Source organism: Misgurnus anguillicaudatus, chromosome 24 (genome assembly GCF_027580225.2).
Source record: "Misgurnus anguillicaudatus chromosome 24, ASM2758022v2, whole genome shotgun sequence".
NCBI classification, from domain to species: domain Eukaryota; kingdom Metazoa; phylum Chordata; class Actinopteri; order Cypriniformes; family Cobitidae; genus Misgurnus; species Misgurnus anguillicaudatus.
In genome coordinates this window covers 43,107,517-43,127,813 of record NC_073360.2, presented here as the reverse complement: position 1 = coordinate 43,127,813, position 20,297 = coordinate 43,107,517, and the positions used below count along the sequence as shown (strand labels likewise).

At 37.8% G+C, this 20,297-nt stretch overlaps 2 protein-coding genes across 3 annotated transcripts in view; one reads left to right on the top strand and one right to left on the bottom strand.

Annotated features, from left to right (window-relative positions):
- LOC129437071 (uncharacterized) overlaps positions 1-20,297 on the bottom strand; it is a 121,882-nt gene that overhangs the window by 67,658 nt on the left and 33,927 nt on the right. The gene's annotated exons all lie outside the window — the stretch shown is intronic.
- Positions 1-20,297, top strand: part of LOC129438975 (uncharacterized) — a 34,414-nt gene that overhangs the window by 5,731 nt on the left and 8,386 nt on the right. For both annotated transcript variants that reach the window (XM_073863478.1, XM_073863477.1), the window contains exons 9-14: positions 3,869-4,042; positions 7,148-7,324; positions 8,215-8,388; positions 18,402-18,575; positions 18,780-18,935; positions 19,648-19,821. In XM_073863478.1, coding sequence (XP_073719579.1) covers positions 3,869-4,042; positions 7,148-7,324; positions 8,215-8,388; positions 18,402-18,575; positions 18,780-18,935; positions 19,648-19,821 — 1,029 coding nt within the window. The remainder of the gene's footprint in view (positions 1-3,868; positions 4,043-7,147; positions 7,325-8,214; positions 8,389-18,401; positions 18,576-18,779; positions 18,936-19,647; positions 19,822-20,297) is intronic.

Sequence of the window (20,297 nt, the reverse complement as noted above, 5' to 3'; positions counted from 1 at the left end):
TTGTTTATAAATCAGGAGTCGATCTCAAAAGCAGAACTTTTAGTGATGATCTCTCAGACAGGGCTTAAGTCTAGACTCATACTAACGTGTGCTTGAGCAGTTATACAGTGCACAGCATAAATGAGTACACCCCTTTTGAAAATTAAAATTTTTCTCCATTTATTAGTAAATATGAGACCAATTTGCTGTATTTTTACACACAAGTTTTATAAAACATTTATGTGTCTTACCATAAGAGTGAAAGTCACTTACCACCTTAAGGATATGAAAAATAACACATTTAAATCAAATGAGGTGATGCAAATATGAGTACACCCTACAAAAATTATTTAAAAAAGCAATCTAATATTTTGTATGTCCTCCATTCTTTTTTTTAAAAAACAGCACTAATTCTTCTCTAGACATTGAATAAACAAGTTGACAACATACAGTTACATCTTTAATTCTCCATTCTTGAACACTGACCTCTTTCAGATCCTGGATGGAAAATGACGTTCTGCCCTTCTTTTCAGAACTCCCCAGACCTCAACCTGGGATGGGGTCTGAATCACTTTTACCCTGTGCTTCTTCTAAAATGAATTAGTGACCTTAGATGTGTGTTTTGGGTCACAATCATGTTAAAAGATTGCCAGGTGATCAACGGAACAGAGTGATGGTAGCAACTTCTCTTTAAGTATTTCACAGTAGATCTGTGTATTCATGATGCCGTCTTTAAAATTCAACTCTCCGACACCTGCAGCACTCATGCAAGCCCAAAGAAGAGCACTGCCACCATCATGCTTTACTTTTGGTACCATGCATTTTTCATTTTACTCCTCACCCTTGCCACACCATATAGTTTGGAACACCTCAGAACCACAAAGATTAATCTTTGTCTCATTAATGCAAAGTATAGATAGTTAGAGACCCAATAGTCTTTACCTTTCTCAATATAAGCTCTAGCAAAAGGCTTTTTGTGCATTGGCTTTACCAGTGGCTTCCTCTGTGGATGACAGCCATGCATGCCTCTCTTTTGCACCATACCTCCGTCGTGTTGTGTCACAGGATTCAGGAAACACCACAGATTGACTTTCTAATGATTTAGCCAACTGTGCTGAACTTGCATGATGATTTTTTTCAACATCCCTCATCACAAAACACTCTTGATGAGGTGTTAACTTCAGTAAACGTCCTGGAGATCGCAGAGAGCTTCTCACAAGTCCCTCCTTTTTTAATTTTTGGATCCCTTTTGTGCCATCTTCCACATTCAAGAACCTAGGTGTGATGTTCGACAGTAATCTATCCTTAGATGCATTCTTTCATCTTAGAAATATCAAAAAAATATGCGATATGCTGGCTGCATCAGATGCTGAGAAGCTTATCCATGTTTTTATGAACTCAAGAATAGACTATTGTAACTCGTTACTCGGTGGGTATCACGCAAATCATGTAAACAAGTTACAGATGGTTCAAAACACCGCTGCAGGAGTGCTTACTTGATCTAAGAAGTATGACCACATAAGCCCAATTTTGGCATCTTAACACTGGTTGCCAGTTATATATCGCATACATTTTAAGATACTGCTAATCACCTGCAAAGCCTTAAATGGCCTAGCACCTTCATATCTTCGAGAACTACTATCAGAATATAATCCATCACGTACACTGCGGTTACAAAATTCTATTCACTTAATTATCCCTAGAATATCAAAAGGTTGGATAATCATTTTCCTACTTAGCCCCTAAGCTCTGGAATGATTTACCAAAAAATGTCTAAACTAAAGACATTTCTCTTGAACAAACCATTCTCAACATGTCCGGAACTGAGCAGATATTCAACCACTATACTGTCTTTAAATACACTTGCATTACATACGTACAGCCCCTACGCTAATGGGATTTTGTTTCTCATCCTCGATCCTGAGGACATTGAGACTAAGAGGCTTTTCACACTGACACGGTTTAGGTCGGCCCAAATGATCCTTCGGTCCGAGTACGGTTTGTTAGGGTCAGTGTGAACTGTGAACACAACAGCAGCACTTTGGTGCGCACTAAACGGCTGCTCCGAGACCACTCTAAACAGGTGGTCTTAGAGCGGCTGTCGCCGAACTCTGGTGCATCCATTTGGTGGTGTGAATGCTGCTTGACCTCAGGCTGAATCAAATACAGGAAGTTCCCCACATGTTTGAGCCACTGGGCTTCCATTGTGACGTGAGCCGGGTGTTATATTGTGGCTTAACAACAAACAAGGCAATCGTGGTCCGTCGCAGAGATTCACTGTCTCCTGGAGGTTTGAGCTTATGATTTTATAAATGCACAGCTGTCCTCCACACACAAAAATAGTGACATTTATGGGATTTTTAGCAAACGGCTCTGTGAGAAGGGCTTTAATAGAACAGTTGCACAATTTCGCATTAAAGCAAAGAAGCTTCACAAAGATGTGCATTGTTTATATCCTTATCTTGCTAGCTTCGCTCTTCGTGTCTGGCTGGTTGTCATGGAAACCTGTGGGGGGTGGTCATGGGGGAAGAGCGGGTGGCACAGTGATTCTGTGGGTAGCACTGTTGCCTTACAGCAAGAAGGTCCCTGGTTCCAGCCCAAGCTAGGGCCTTTCTGTGAGGAGTTTGCATGTTCTCCCTGTGTCAGCGTGGGTTTATTCTGGGTACTGCGGTTTCCTCCCACAGGCCAAAAGCATGCAAGTAAGGCAAATTCGAGATGCTAAATTGTCCCTCCCCCAACCTTTGTATGGATCAACTTGTCTGAATAAAACTTGTGTGTGGATTGACTGGTTCTAACCATGAATATAGCCGTAGATGCTGGAATGGCGTAAAGAAATAAAGGAAGAAGAACTAGTCGTCATGGGGTAGAGCTGTCAGGGATCAATGACAGCGCTGACAGTTGTCACATGGTGTTCGGTGTGGCGTTTCGAGTATGGTTAAAACAACATGAACATGAACCGCACTAACTGAAAAATAATACAATGTAATTTGGTGTGCCCTGAAGCTGCACCACGGTGTCTGTGTTTCACACCAATGTGTGTGAAAACACCCTAACAGACCCAGTTCCTGCTGCTGTGAAGGTCATCACACCACTGACCTACTGGCCTTTTTTAACCCTGGAGAACCCAAGAACCTTTCTCTTAGCATCAATTTACATTGGCCGAATTTGACCCAGGGGTTCTCCAGGGTTAAAGGGACGATCCCCTTTTTTGAAAATAGGCTCATTTTCCAGCTCCCCTAGAGTTTAACATTTGATTTTTACAGTTTTGGAATCCATTCAGCTGATCTCCGGGTCTGGCGTTACCACTTTTAACATAGCTTAGCACAATCCATTGAATCTGATTAGACCATTAGCATCGCACTAAAATAACGAAAGAGTTTTGATATTTTTCCTAATTAAAACTTGCCTCTTCTGTAGTTACATTGTGTACTAAGACCAACGTAAAATTAAAAGATGTGAGATGTTTTTTTTTCACATTTTTTTAAATGTGTTTTTTCCTCTGCTGTTTTAATGTAAAGCTGATTTAAAACAATTAAACAATTATGGAAAGCGCTATATAAATAAAATTGTATTGAAATGACAATAATGTTTTTGTGAGGTATGTTTGTAAAAACAAATTAATCTCCTAATATAACTAAGACCTAGTCCTGGCTTAATCTGAACCCTCTCTGGGAAACTGCCCCTTAATGTCAATACACAAAAGCGTTGAAAATTTACAACCTCACATCAAAGTTGACATGTTTACTAACACATTTTTAATATAACTTTTAATTACGTTTTGCCAGGAGTATAGTTTCTTTTGGAGTCAATGAGAAATGTATTATTTGTTTCATAATTACAGTTTTCAGTTCATGTTCTTTGACTGTGTTTATCATTTACATTATTACAGGTTGAGTGATTGTAATATCAAGGATGAGGGTTGTGTTGCTCTGACTTCAGCTCTGAGATCAAACCCATCACACCTGACACATCTGGATCTGTCTGATAATAATCTAAGAGATTCAGGAGTGAAGCTGATCTCTGATGTACTGAAGAATCCTGACTGTAAACTGGAGATACTGAAGTAAGATTGTGGTCTGATTTTATCAAACTGTATTTCAGATTATCAAACAAAATTTACTGTAATGTAAATGAAGTTGATTTAATTTAACATTACCGCACTTTTACGAAACCACACTTATTTAAAGTTACAAACACAAACCATTGAAATTGTTAATTATGATGAAGTAAAAATCATCCAGACAGAAATATTAAAGGTCACATTCTTTCTGATCCCTTTTTTAAAACTTTAGTGTGTAATGTTGCTGTTAAAGCATAAATAAGACCTGGAAAATGATAAAGTTCAAAGTTCACTGCCAGGCGATATATCTTCTGTCTAAGCCTACAGCGAGCGGCTTTGGGCTACACCCCTCTACTGCCCGTTTGAATGACATGAAGTAACCCTACAGTCACATTAGCTACAAAAGTGAGCGACACCAAGCGACACACATTCGCTTGATGGGCGTTCCTTGGCTAGTATCTGAAAGCGGTATCAAAAGTAACTTTAAAAATGCCTGTCTGAAATCGATTCTGAATGGCAAGGCTGCGATTCTGTGTTTCATGCACAGCTTGTGCATATACTACGGCATTTGGTCAGTAGGAAGTCCTTATCAGTCTAAAATCATTATGAGTCGGAGTTGTTTATAACGTGCATTTAAAAAAACAACACTCGTTAAACAAAATCATTCAAAACATTGTTTATTTATTTATTTATTTATTTTTTAACCTTTATTTAACCAGGAAAGTCCCCTTGAGGTTAAAAACCTCTTTTTCAAGGGAGTCCTGGCCAAGAGGCAATAAAAACACAGTCAATTACATTTATAAAAGTTGTTACAATACAAATAATTAAAAACATTTACAATTTATACAGATCATTTCAGGTTCTCTCAATCCGGCCTTAAAAACATTTAAAGAAATAAGTTCAGATAATTTCAAGTCTTTTTGCAAAGAGTTCCATGCAGAAGGAGCGGAGTAAACAAAAGCCCTTTTTCCCAGTTCTGTACGGGCAAATGGAACCAAGAGCAGCAAGTGATCGTTTGATCACAATGTATAAGAACCAGCACTTCTCCATGTGATTAAATTAAAGATGTAGGATGGCAACAGACCCAGCATGGCCTTATAGATAAAAATATGCCAATGCCCTGATCGCCTGTTAGACAACGATGGCCATCCCACTCTGGAATACAGTTCACAATGATGGGTCAAGTTTTCACAATTTGTAATAAATCTCAGAGAAGCATGATAAACAGTGTCAATCTTATACAAACATTGTGCTGAAGCGGTCCTATACACCAGGTCTCCATAATCTAAGACAGATAAAAATGTTGCTGTAACTAGGTGCTTTTTTGCTTTAAAAGAAAAACAAAATTTATTTCGAAAGAAAAAGGATAGCTTAAGTTTGAGTTTCTTCACAAGGTTGTCTATATGAAGCTTAAAAGTGAGAGCATCATCAAGCTAGATACCAAGGTACTTATAAGAATGAACCACCTCTATAACATTTCCAGTCAAAGTGAACACAGGAGGAGGGGCTTGAAAAACCTTCTTGCTATTACTAAACAGCGTAAGTCTGGTCTTATCAGCATTGAGAACCAGCTTAAGCTGCGATAGTGTACGTTGAACCACATCAAAAGCCTTCTGCAAAGACTCAACTGCTTTAGCTGGGGATGATCCAAAACAATAAATAATCGTGTCATCAGCATAAAAATGCATATTAGCATCTGACACATTTCGGCCTAATTTATTTATATACATAATAAACAAAAGAGGACCTAATATTGAGCCTTGTGGGACCCCCTTGTGAACCTTCACTAATGCAGAACATAAACCGTCACATTTAATGCAGTCCTGTCACTCAGATAATTCATAAACCATGAAACTACAAAATCAGACAATCCCAAACAAAGAAGCCGATGCTTTAGAACAGCATGATCCACTGTATCAAAGGCTTTCGACAAATCAAGAAAAAGTGATGCACAAAATTTCTTTCCATCAAGAGCGACAAATATGTCATTAATTACTTTTGTAACCGCAGTGATGGTACTGTGATTTTTCCCAAAGCCTGATTGCAGTTTAGAAAGGAGTTCATTTGTGTATAAAAACTCTTTTAATTAGTCAGAAACAAGGGATTCTAAAATTTTTGACAAAACACACAAGTTAGATATAGGCCGATTGTTAGTTAAAACTGCTGGATCACCTCCTTTAAACAAGGGAGTAACAAAAGCTGACTTCCAAACTGATGGTATTTCATCATTGAATTGACAAATTAAAAAGAATTGTAAGGGGCTCTGCAACAAAATCAGCTGCCTTTTTTTAAAAAGAAGGCTCTATTAAATCTGGTCCAGGAGGTTTTCTGTGATCTAACATTTTTAGAGCTGCATGCACCTGCTGTACCGTAAAAGGAACGCTCTCCAGAAAACACAGCGGAGTATGTGCATGGAGTAACAGTGACTACTCCTGTCATCTCTTTCATTATCATGAAAATACCTGAAACAATTTGAAGAACAGCTATATAAATATTCTTGCAGACATTTTCTGGAATAGCGTTTGTAATGCTACTTCTTCTGTGGCACAAACGGACTTTCTGCACGAGAGCGCCCCCTGGCTTTTGGGTGTGCCGAGATTTCACCGTAATTCATTAAAATGCAATGATTAAGAAAACGCGCATTTGCACGATTAATCGTTACAGCCTAATTGTAAGAGTAAACAAATTGTTGATTATCCACAAAAAGCATATAATAGTATCAGATGAGTTTAGCGGACATTCGATATCATAGCAACCAAAAAGCGTCAGCTAACACTGCCAAACAAGCGGTCAGCGTCTGCGTTTTTAGCCTTGTTTAAATACTTTGGTGTACAGTGCACTGAAATAATGAAGCCTTTTTCAGTTATTTTAATGGTTTGTTAGCAGAAGACAGGTTGTCTTAATAAACTATCAGTTAGCAACAAGATTTTGTTTTTTGAACGGACAGCGTCATACACATCTCCTGATGCTGCTGTGCACACCCCTACTGTCGACACAACGTCTCATTCCCTCCATCAGGGAATCGTGGTTACAGTCCACCCTACCAGTTTTGTACAGTTGACAATTTGATCTGTGTGTGAACAAACTGTGTGTCTCTGTTTTCTACAGGTTGAGTGATTGTAATATCACAGATGAAGGTTGTGTTGCTCTGACTTCAGCTCTGAGATCAAACCCATCACACGTGAGAGATCTAGATCTGTCTGTGAATTATAAACTAAGAGATTCAGGAGTGAAGCTGATCTCTGATGTACTGAAGAATCCTGACTGTAAACTGGAGATACTGCAGTAAGATTGTGATTATATGAAAATCACATATAGATTACATTTTCGTTGTATGTCTCTTTACAATTACAATAAAAGATGAATTGAATAGTGAGACTCTATAGCAGTGGTCGCCAACACGTCAATCCCGATCGACTGGTCGATCTTTGGCACTGCCCCTGTAGATCTCGCAAGTAAGAGAAAAAATAAGTTGGTCCAGGCCCAGACCATCAGGATCACCGGAACAATCTTGCAATCATGCCAAGAATGTTAAGAACTTTGTCAATCAATGTTTTTTTTTCCCTAATTTTGAAAACATAAATTAAAACATTAAATATTATGAGTTTTCTTGGCATTTGAAAATTGGATCAATGCATTTTATGTCATTCAAATATAAACACATCAAGTTGGAGGTTCAGTCTGGGCCCTTTAAAAGGGTAGATCTTTCCTTTTTTGAGGCAGAGGTTGGGGATCTTGGGCATAAAAAGATTGGTGACCACTGCTCTATAGAGATCATAACAACTGTATTGGATTTATAGGATTTTAATCGCAGTCATGTATTTGATAATTAAAGATTATTTTATTCATCACAAAACTTAACTCTAAGAGTTAAACATAACTCTTACTGAGAATCACAAACATAAAATAATAAAAGTGAATGTTTAAATATAAAACCAAAATCATTCAGAAAGAGAAATAAAAGAAAATGTTATAATGTGTGATTTGAGGAATCAACAGTTAATTTACAGTTAATTTACTTATAAATCTTACAGATGTGTTTTAGCAAAACACAAACACACATAAATGAAACTAAAATGAAAATGTTCATAAACACCAAATGATGACAGGAAGAGAAACCAACTCAACTCACTGTTTGATCTGTGTGTGAACAAATCTGTCTCTGTTCTCTACAGCTTGAATAAGTGTGATATCACAGATGAAGGTTGTGTTGCTCTGACTTCAGCTCTGAGATCAAACCCATCACACCTGACACATCTGGATCTGTCTCGTAATAAACTAAGTGATTCAGGAGTGAAGCTGATCTCTGATGTACTGAAGAATCCTGACTGTAAACTGGAGTTACTGAAGTAAGATTGTGATCTGATGCTCTGACAGAAATAACATACAGTATAGATTATAGTAAGACTATATAGAGATCATAACATCTGTAATGGATTTAAAGTACACTAGTCAACATAGCCCTTTGTAGCCATTTAATCCTCGGTTTCAAAACAATGTCACAGTTTCATCTTGGTTCGGTTCACATTCACAAGGCAATATTTTCAAACAAACCAGACTTTGTTAATACGTCACATGTGAGTAAACTGGTCAGAGTGCATCTTTTTATTTTCCGTGATTCCGCTCAAAGTTGTCCGTCGGGATGGACGGACGGAAGCTTTGTGGGGGTATTGTGTGGCTTTTTTGTATGTGTGGTTATATTACTTCAATTGTTTGTGCAGGAATCAAAACTTAGATGGGACAACATTCTAACCATTAACATATGTGGAGAAGAGCAATTTAAAGCTCTTTTGTAAGGAATAACTGACGACGGGCCATTGAATTATAAGAAAATAATGCACACCAAGGTCGCGGAGTGCCGTTACACCGCAGGGGTGCATTATTTTCAAATAATTCAAAGGACCGGAGTCAATTATTCCGCTTATACCACGGTTACTACAAACATTGCTCTGGTGCCTATTTTTAAGACATTTGAAAAGTTAGGTGTGCGGTTTACAGAAAAATAATCAACACCCATAGAACATTTCTCAGCCAATCAGAATGCAGCATTCAACAGACCCGTGGTATAATAAAGAAGCAATGCACATGGTGTATTATGGCTCACCAGAATTCATCACTAAAAAGCTATCAGGTATGTTTATTGTTAATAAAGCAATAAGACAGTCTGTTCATTGGTCCATTGGGTCAGATTGTTTTGACACTTTTGCCGAATCACTCCAGTGTTAATTTAAAATGACCCAAGACCACCTCGTTCAGGTGGTTTTGGAGCGGTTGTTTTGCTGCAGATCCAAGTGTGATTGGAGTGTTCACATATGCCTTAACAAACTGAACCAAGGAAAAAAGGCACCAGGTTCGGAAACATGAGCTCAGGTCTGAAAACACCCTAATATGTCCTCAGACAAGAACAAGTATTGTTAAACATTTTAAGGTTTGTTTTTAGACCTGAACCTGAGACCTGAGTTTTGACTCCTGCTTACAATAATGAAGTAATTATTGTTATCAGTTATAAAAAAGTCACACAATAATCATGCAAAGCTGCTGTCTGTCAATCCTGACGGACAACTTTGAGCAGAATCACATGAAATAAACTTAAACAGTTTCTCTTTCCCTGTCCCATACTTCAAATCCACCAGACGCTCAAAAACGTAAACAAAATGCGCATGCAGATGGACTAAACCATTTGGCGCATTAGCAAGGGGTGGAACCATGAGACTTTAGATTGTTTTTACTTATACAAAATGTAGTCAGTCAAACAGTTATTCAACCAATACACTAACTTTACATTTCATCTGAAATTCATTATGAAATTTATTTAGGAAATGACATTATCTAGGTAAAATAAAATATATTCCAGACTTTTCAAGGGCCTTCTCTTCCCTTGGGGCCCTGATAATCAGTACTGGTTTTACCCCCAGTCCGACGCCCCTGAGCTCATCACACTGATCTACTGGCCTCCCTTCAACGTGATGCCCAGCCGATTTCTGACCAACGACCACTGACTGCCTCCCTTTAATCTACCTCCCTTTAATATACAGTGAGGTTCGAAAGTTTGGGCACCCTAGATAAATAAGCAATATAAAATAATTAATAATGTTTCTTCTTTTAAGCTTTAATAAAAAAACACAAAAATAGAATGTTTCAATAAAGTAAAACAATTGAAAGTGAAGGGGAAATCACATTAAAGAATAAATCATTTTCTCTAATACTCCCTGGGCATACATATCCTCTTAATCCTCTTTGCTACCTCCATTTGCAAGGATACCAGCTCAGAAGCTGTTCTCAATGTCAAGGATACTTCCTTGGCAGGACTGGTCCTTACAAGTCACTTCCTTCAAAGGCTAGGTGAACCTGCAAGTAAGCTTACAATGGGCCTGTATGGGCATAGCCTAAGGACCCCGCACAGGTTTGCTCACTGGCAAAATGTTGGCCCCTTAGCGCTGGCCCTGCATGGGCAGCCCTCATTTAGCCCCAGGAAGCCCTCACATAGAGAAATCCCCAGAGTTAAATGAACACTGATGGATGTATATTTTGTCCCATCTTACAGAGTGTTAAAAAGTAACAATGAAGCAGATTCTCCCCATCTCTGTCTGAAACCTAAAATTGCATTTTACATCTTACTTGTAGAGTCATTTTCTTACTTTAGGTTTGGATTTTGTTTCATTTGGGGTCACCATTGTTGTGATCAGTGTTTGATTTGGTTGAACTTGACTCTTGACTCTTGTCTTGTTCAGTCTTTTGATTGCTATGATTTTGTGTGTTTAAGACATGTTTGTTATGGCAGAGTGCAATTCTTTGGTGGTGGCCAGTTCAGTAAATAAAGTCTAAACATCATCACATAAAAACGTATGTATTAATTTATTGTTTGCACACTTATCAGAAGGATCTTTCTCTGACAGTGTGATGCTGCAGTGTGAGATCCAGCTCTCTCTTGGCCGTTTGTCTTTCTGAAGAATTTTGAAACACTGACACTTAAGATTGGCTGATGTATAATGTGGACACACGAATATCAAGAATCAGAGTATGAATCACAATGATGATGACAATAAAATGAAAAGCTTCATGCTGCAATGCATGCTGGGTATCAACAAATTACGAATCTCATCCAGGACTCCCAGAATGCACTGCGGCATGAATAAATAATGACCTTTTTACCATTTTCTTTGTCACAATTGTTGAGATTCATACTCTGATTCTTGATGTCTGTCCATCTACATTGTGCAGTGGTTAATGTTTATGTGCACACTATCAAAATCCTTCAGAATGATAAACTGCTATGAGAGTTCTGGACCTTACACTGTAGTATTTCATTATTAACAGCAAAGGATGCTGCTGATGAGGGGAGGGGGACTATATTAATAAACCTGTTCATTAACTGATTATGTTTGACAAGTTTATGTATCAACCATCAATATTCATTTAGACAATTGCCTTTTCTTTGCTATAACATGTGTTTTAAACACACTTAAATATAGAAGCCAGAAAACACTTACAAGCCAACGGTCAAGAGTCAAAGTCCAATTAAAACAACCACTGATCACAATAATGGTGACTTTAAACGAAACAGCCAACATCTAAACCTAAGTTAAAAAAATGACTTTACAAGTAAGATGTAAAATGCAATTTTAGGTTTCAGACAGAGATGTTGAGAAAAAGGATAACAGAGCTTTTAATTCTGCTTCATTGTTACTTTTTAACACTCTGTAAGATTGGAGAATATATACATCCAGCAGTGTTCATTTAACTCTGGGGATTTTTCTGTGTGAGGGCTTCCTGGGGGCTAAGTGAGGGCTGCCTGTGCAGGGGCAACGCTAAAGGGCCAACATTTTGCCAATGAGCAAACCTGTGCGGGGCCCTTAGACTAGCCCTAAGTGGGCCCATAAAGGGCCATCGTAGGCTTACTTGCAGGGGAGGCTCCTCTTTAGCATTCGGAGAACACGTAAATGGAACATAGCCTGGCTCCGCCCTTCTATGTTCTTCCGTTTAATTTTCATTTCGCTTCAGAAGAACGTCTGGGACTGCTCTGAAGAGTTTCGTTTTCTCTGGCAAAAACCTGCAGGTCCAATCAGCGAACAGCGGGGAGTGGCTAAGAACGCAGACGTTGGGGTCGTGCGCCAGACATACGTCACGACCAAACGTTAGCGATTGGTTATGGCAGATTCAGAGTGACTCTGGGCAGATCCAATAGTTTTAAACTTCAACAGAGGACCCGCCTTAACGGAAGTAACGCTTTGCAATGGAGCGTGGCCAGACTCTCTGTACAAATGAAATGAATGTACGAGAGTCTGGTTGCACCAGGCTAAATGGAACAGGCTAGCAAGTGCAAGTCATTGCGTCATTACGTCAATGAAAAGGTGTGCTTTTGTCACTGCGCGCATAGGATTGTGGGTGATTTCAGCGCGAGAAGACCGTGAAGGCTACACATATGCATCCTTTCCTGTATATGGGGTAATTCTTGAACGAAGGACTCAGTCCTTGGTTGAAATTCCGAGGATCCTCGACATTGGAACAGTCCTTCGATAGGTGTCGATGACGTAGCATCCTCGAAATTCTGGCTTCCGAGGAATCTTCCTTGACATTAAGAGTAGAAACACAATATGGTTTTGGTGCACACATGGATTAAAAAGTGATCCAGGTCTACAGTTAAATATACTGCTGGATCTTCATTGTTTTAACCTACTTTTAGACCAGAGGTCCTGGACATCTTATTCAGACACATGGCTTCATGTATTATATCAAATACCAAATGATAAAAAGTCAAAATTTGACTTGCTCTGCTAGAAATCTTATAATGGGTCATGGTAAAATCTTTCATTGAACATTGGTGTTCAAGACATTGGTGCCAAACAAACATCAAAGTAAATAAAAAATGGCTCCCTGACACAAAATCAAGATCCTGCCATAGCCATCCAAGTTCACTGACCTGAACCATACAGAAAATGACTGATGAGTAGAGAGCAGCAACTTCTCTAGAGCAGGTCTAGAGAAATTCTGTATGTAATAATCTAAGATCACCTGCCATGAACTCTTCAACCTCATCAGACATTATAAAAGAAGACTCTAAGCTGGTATCCTTGCAAATGGAGGTAGCAAAGAGGATTAAATAAAGGGGTGCCTATATTTATGCCCAGTAAGTATTAGAGAAAATTATCTATTTCGTAAAGTAATTTCCCCTTCACTTTCAATTGTTTTACTTCAATGAAATATTATATTTTTGTGATTTTTTTATTAAAGCTTAAAAGACGAAACATTATAGATTATTTTTCATAGCTTTCTTTGCTCATATTTATCAAGGGTGCCCAAACTTTTGAACCTCACTGTATATAAACATTCTGGAGGGGGGTCCCGAGGACTGGAATTGAGAAGAACCACTGCTCTATTGTTGTGACTTAGATGAAGATCAGAACACATTTTATGACCAATGAAAATGTGTGCTTTTGTCACTGCGCGCATAGGATTGTGGGTGATTTCAGCGCGAGAAGACCGTGAAGGCTACACATATGCATCCTTTCCTGTATATGGGGTAATTCTTGAACGAAGGACTCAGTCCTTGGTTGAAATTCCGAGGTTGAAATTCTGTATGTAATAATCTAAGATCACCTGCCATGAACTCTTCAACCTCATCAGACATTATAAAAGAAGACTCTAAGCTGGTATCCTTGCAAATGGAGGTAGCAAAGAGGATTAAATAAAGGGGTGCCCATATTTATGCCCAGTAAGTATTAGAGAAAATTATCTATTTCGTAAAGTAATTTCCCCTTCACTTTCAATTGTTTTACTTCAATGAAATATTATATTTTTGTGATTTTTTTATTAAAGCTTAAAAGACGAAACATTATAGATTATTTTTCATAGCTTTCTTTGCTCATATTTATCAAGGGTGCCCAAACTTTTGAACCTCACTGTATATAAACATTCTGGAGGGGGGTCCCGAGGACTGGAATTGAGAAGAACCACTGCTCTATTGTTGTGACTTAGATGAAGATCAGAACACATTTTATGACCAATTTATGAAGAAATCCAAGTAAACCCAAAGGGTTCACATACTTTTGTCCCAGTTTTCAAAAAGAACTTTAAATTTTAATTCGTCTGACCACAGAACAGTTTTCCACTTTGCCAAAGTCCACTTTAAATGAGCCTTGGCCCAGAAAAAACGGCTGCGCTTCTGGGTCATGTTTAAATATGGCTTCTTGTTTGACCTATAGGGCCCTATCTTGCACCCAGTGCAATTGACTTTGTCAGTGACGCATGTATCATTCGTATTTTGCACCGGCGCACAGCGGGTTTTTCCCTCCACAGACACACGTCGGCAAACTAGGGAATGAACTTGCGCTCCCTGGGTGGTTCAGCGCAAAAAAGGAGGCGTGTTCCGGCACAAACCATCCCTGATACTATTTTGCAGTTTCAAAAAACAATTGCGCCACTGTCTAAAGTCAGTGGCGCGTTGCGCGTGGTTCATTATGCTATTTTAAGGGCGCATGCTTGACCATAATGTATAGCGTGCACAACGCGCACACACTTTGCTTATCTAATCTACACAGATGCAACAGTTATTTTTGCAAATCATATATTGTTACAATAAAAAATATTAATACATGAGATAAGGGAAATCATAGTGGTGAGCATTGTGGTGATAGTTTTTATTTATTGTGTGGCTGCGTTAAAAAATTCTCATGCAAATAACGATTAAAATATTTTCATAAGTTTGTTGTGTGGCTGTATTATGTTTATTTTATGTAAATAATAATTAAAATGTTTTCATAAGAAACCTTAATGTATATGAACTTGATTTGTTAGTGAACTTTGGGGTTGGACCTTGCTTGCGTTTCTTGGGTCCGATTTCAAAGCCCCCAAACCCTTTTAGCGGTGAGGGTGGACGCAGCGATGTCCTCTGCTGGCGTCAGGTCATGTGTAGAGGCAGATCCACCTCCCGTTATACGGCGTGCCCGATTTATGCTGGCAAGCTTGGGATTCCCCCATCTCCTGACATCATTGTAGGGAATGCCAGCTGATGAGACAATTGTGGCTATTTCCTCTCACGCCTGTTTAACCGACGTTGATTTTGGCGGGTTTCTCCCATCCCCATACAAAACAACTTCTCTGTCTTTGACTGCTCTTACAAGAACGTGGGTCTCCTCGGCTGATAACCGCTCCTGGCGTGCGCCTGGTAAATCCGTCATAATAATAGCAACCCGCCATGGAACTTGCGCCCTTGCGTTTAAAGGGAATGTTGGATAGCGTTCTGATTGGTTTAATTTACGTTACGCCCAAACCACACCTATGAATAATGAACCTACTTCAGACCAACCCCTTATTTATTTGCGCCTGACGCAAGAGTTATTTCTCCCGCTGGGAAAATAACAACAGTGCCCAAGATCCGCCCACAAAGTCACTTGCACTTTGCGCTTCGCACTTGCGTTTCAGATTGTTAAAATAGAGCCCATAGAGTTTTAGCCGGCAATGGCGAATTGCATGGTGAATTGTGTTCACCGACCAGTGTTGGTCAAGTTACTTGGAAAAAGTAATTAGTTACTGATTACTGATTACTTCCCTATGAAAGTAATTTAAATAACTTTACTGATTACTTATTTTCAAAAGTAATTAGTTACTTTACTAGTTACTTTACTAATTACTTTTCAAAAACATGATGCACGACCTGAATATGCTACACAGTATAAAGCAACAGTGCCCGGTTGCATAAAGTACCTTAAGTGTAATGTTCCCTTAAATTCACCATTATGTTTCATTTAAACTTAAGGGTGTTGCAAAAAACCTTAAGCTTTTTCTGTTGCATCTCCATGGCAACAATAGTATTTTATAAACCTGGGTCGCTGTCGTGAAACATTTAACGATTACGCTTACCTAAGAGAACCATTTCAGGGATTATACTGTATGCAACACCTTTAAATTATTCTCTAACTGTGGGTTAGTGTCATACTTAAGGGAAAAACTTAAGGTGCTTTATGCAACCGGACCAAGACCTTTCTGCCTAATTCTATTCTTTCTGCATCCATCATCTGAAATTGAATCAAATGAAACATTCTCTGTTTTAACCTCTCGACGCGCACTAATTCGTTTTTTTAAGCCTGCTAACATTAATAATATTAATATCAACAATTACTATACATCGTTTAAAAGGTCTACGGGTTTAGTATCAGAGTATGGTCTCTGTTTTGAGATACATATCATAGGCTAACGTTATTCGTTATATGCTATATAGCATCATAAATGTAGTAAGTTATTTTGTTACAGAAGTCCAGATGACAACATGCCAAATAAAAACGGGACTTCTTACCTTGTAACGACCGCGAGTCGAATCCGGTCTGTTTCAGATGAATAACACATGAAATATAAAATTCATCAAATGACAATTTTTGTCCACAAATGCGTATAATCCATGAAATATAGTAGTCTGTTGTTTACATCAGATTTCGCGTGAACGTGTATGAGATGGAGCCGCAGCGGTCACGTCAGCTTGTCCACAAATGCGTATAATCCATGAAATACAGATATATAGTCTGTTGTTTTAAGTTACATCAGATTTCGCGTGAACGTGTATGAGATGGAGCCGCAGTGGTCATGTCAGCTGGGGGTTCGGGGATATTTTCAGTAAGTTTCACTTTCCTGTGCCGGCTTGCTAGGTGTTTGCTTAGATTTGAGGTGGAATCTTTCGCTGTAGATAAAAGTTTTATTCCCACGCAGAGTGTACAGCGGACGCTGATGTTTTTGTCACCGTTAACTGGGTTAAACTCAAAGTAATGTCTGTACTTCCAAGCATTGAACGCTGCATAGTCTTGTTCTCTTCCGCGCTCCATGTTGTCTTCTCACGTTCAACAATACGCTGACTGACGGCGCGGCGCTCATACGTCACTCGACTCGCGTCACGACACGAGAGAGTCTCACGAAACAAAATCAAGATTAAAAAATAACGCAGTAACGCAGCCTGCTAATGGGAAAGTAACAGTAATCTAATTACTGGTTTTGCAATTGTAATCCCTTACTTTACTCGTTACTTGAAAAAAGTAATCGGATTACAGTAACGCGTTACTTCTAACGCGTTACTGCCCATCACTGTCACCGACAATGTTTTCTGGAAGTATTCTGGAGCCCATGTTATGATTTCGATTACAGTAGTATTCCTGTATGTGATGCAGTGCCGTCTAAGGGCCCGAAGATCACATGCATCAAGTATGGTTTTCCAGCCTTGACCCTTACGCACAGAGATTGTTCCAGATTCTCTGAATCTTTGGATGATATTATGCACTGTAGATGATGATATCTTCAAACTCAATTTTGAAGATATTTTTCTCTGAGAAACTCATTGGGGGAATTGGTGATTGACTTCTGATAGACACTGCCACTCTGACAGGCTTTTTTATACCCAATAATGTTGCCAATTTACCTAATAAGCTGCAAATTAGTCCATAAGCTGTTCCTTATATGTACATTTAAATTTTCTGGCCTCTTATTGCTACCTGTCCCAACTTTTTTTGGAATATGTAGCTCTCATGAAAACCAAAATGAGCCAATATTTGGCATGACATTTCAAAATGTCTCACTTTCAACATTTGATATGTTATTTATATTCTATTGTAAATAAAATATAAGTTTATTAGATAAGTAAATTATTACATTCCTTTTTACTTACAATTTCTACAGTGTCCCAACTTTTTCTGATTTGGGGTTGTATATATATAATGTGTGTGTGTATATTAATCTTAGCTGCTGTACTCTGCTACTTATGTTGTCCACCGATTGTTTTGCATTTTCTCCTGCTTTTATTAATGTAAAGCTGCTTAGAAAAAATTAAACAACTGTCAAAGGCGTTATTTAAATAAAATTGAATTGAAAAGATGCACTTTGAGCAACTAAAGGAGAATTTACTCGCATGTGACTTGAATTAACAAAGTCTGGTCAGTTTGGAAATATTGCCTTGTGAATGCGAACTGAACCAACATGAAATTCCACATTGTAGCCATTTAATCCCTCGTTTCGGAACAAAGCAATTGATCTACAGGTCTGAAAACACCCTGGGGCCCTATTTTATGTTTTACGATTAGAATAAAGTAAAACACTACAATCATTCAGAAATAAAAACATAAGTGAAAATGTTGTTATGTCTAATGAGAGGAATCTGACTTCATTACTGTATAAAAAATAAATCACACAGTTAATATAAACATAAATTGATGAAGTTCATTTCCATGTAAATCTCACTGATGTGTTTCAGTTAAACACACATACACATAAATGAAACTAAAATTAAAATGTTCATAAACACTAAATGATGGCAGGAAGAGAAACAAATTCAACTTACAACATTTGATCTGTGTGTGAACAAACTGTGTGTCTTTATTCTCTACAGGTTGTGTAGTTGTGATATCACAGATGAAGGTTGTGTTGCTCTGACTTCAGCTCTGAGATCAAACCCATCACACCTGAGAGATCTGGATCTGACTGAGAATAATCTAAGAGATTCAGGAGTGAAGCTGATCTCTGATGTAATGAAGAATCCTGACTGTAAACTGAAGATACTAAAGTAAACTCTCTTACTTTTACAAATGGTTGCTTAAAGATGTTTTACATTTGATTGAAAATAGTCAGTGTAAGATTAAAATAAATATTTAACATAAAATAAAAATGTATCAAAAATAGATTGTTTGTTTGTTTGTTATTTTATATTATTTTGGATTTTAATGTGATTCCTGTCACATACTGACGTTTGTGTCTCTGTTTTCTACAGGTTGTGGTGTTTTAATATCGCAGCTGAAGGTGATGCTGCTCTGATTTCAAACTACTTACATGTGACAAAACTGAATTATATTAATGTAGGAGATACAGAAGTGAAGCTGATCTCTGATGTACTGAAGAATCCTGACTGCAAACTACAGATACTGGAGTAAGATGATCTCTAATAATGACTTAAATAATTATTTAACACAATTATGATAGTATAATAGTATAATAAACCCCATCGATGGTACAGTAACACAATTTCAGCTTAAACTATCGGTTTTAGGATCTTTGTACAACACTCATAAGATTGAATATCATTATAGTTGTGTGATAAACAACCTGAAGATTCAACAAAAATACATACATTCAAGAAGTCTATTAAAATGTAAATGTCAATAGATTTTTGTCATAGTTGTCATCATCATGGATTAGTTTTTATTTAGTTATCGTATTGTCTCATTTTCGTCAGTGAAAAACTATGACAAAAATTATTTGTCAACAAAATTAACACTGGTGCCAACTTTTGTACATGGGTGTACATATTTGCACAATCTGTGCACCAATATTTGTTTTTGCATTACAGGGGGCACTACTATTCTAAGAAAAACAATAGGACTTTGCATCTTTCGGTGCAGGTCATTCTGGCCTGCTCCACTGTGCCCTGGCCCTAATAAATTCTAAGGAAAATTCTAAGGGTGCTTGGGCCCTAATATTATTAAACGGAGCAAAAATAATAAGGCTTTGCACCTACATTGCAGGCTGTGGCCTGCTCCTCAGTGCTCAGGCCCTAATAAACTAACAAAAGAAAATCAATGTTGATCTGATGTGTGTGTTGTGATCTGAGAAGGTGACATGTGTATCTCTGTTCCCTACAGTTTGGAGCAGTGTAATATCACAAATAAAGGTTGTGTTGCTCTGACTTCAGCTCTGAGATCAAACCCATCACACCTGACACATCTGAATCTGTCTGTGAATAAACTAAGAGATTCGGGAGTGAAGCTGATCTCTGATGTACTGAAGAATCCTGACTGTAAACTGAAGATACTGAAGTAAGATTGTGATCTGATGTTCAGACAGAAATCACATATAGATTATAGTGAGACTATATAGAGATCATACATCTGTAAATGGATTTATAGTATTTTAATTTAATCTTTGTAATGTATTGGATAACATTGGATTTTAGTTCCACCCAGCGCTAAATGTTACAGAAAACATAAAAATTTAAATTGAATTATGATGAGAAAAAAGTAAAAAAAAATCATTTAGAAATTAGAACATAAGTAAAAATTTTATGATGTCTGATGAGAAGAATCGATTTCAAGATTTCATTACTGTATAAAAAAATCACACATTTAATATAAACATAAATTGATTAAGTTCATTTACTTGAAAATCTTATTGATTTGTTTACGTAAAACACAAACACAGATAAATGAAACTAAACTGAAAATGTACATAAACACTACATGATGACAGGAAGAGAAACAAATTCAACTCACTGTAGATTTGATCTGTGTGTGAA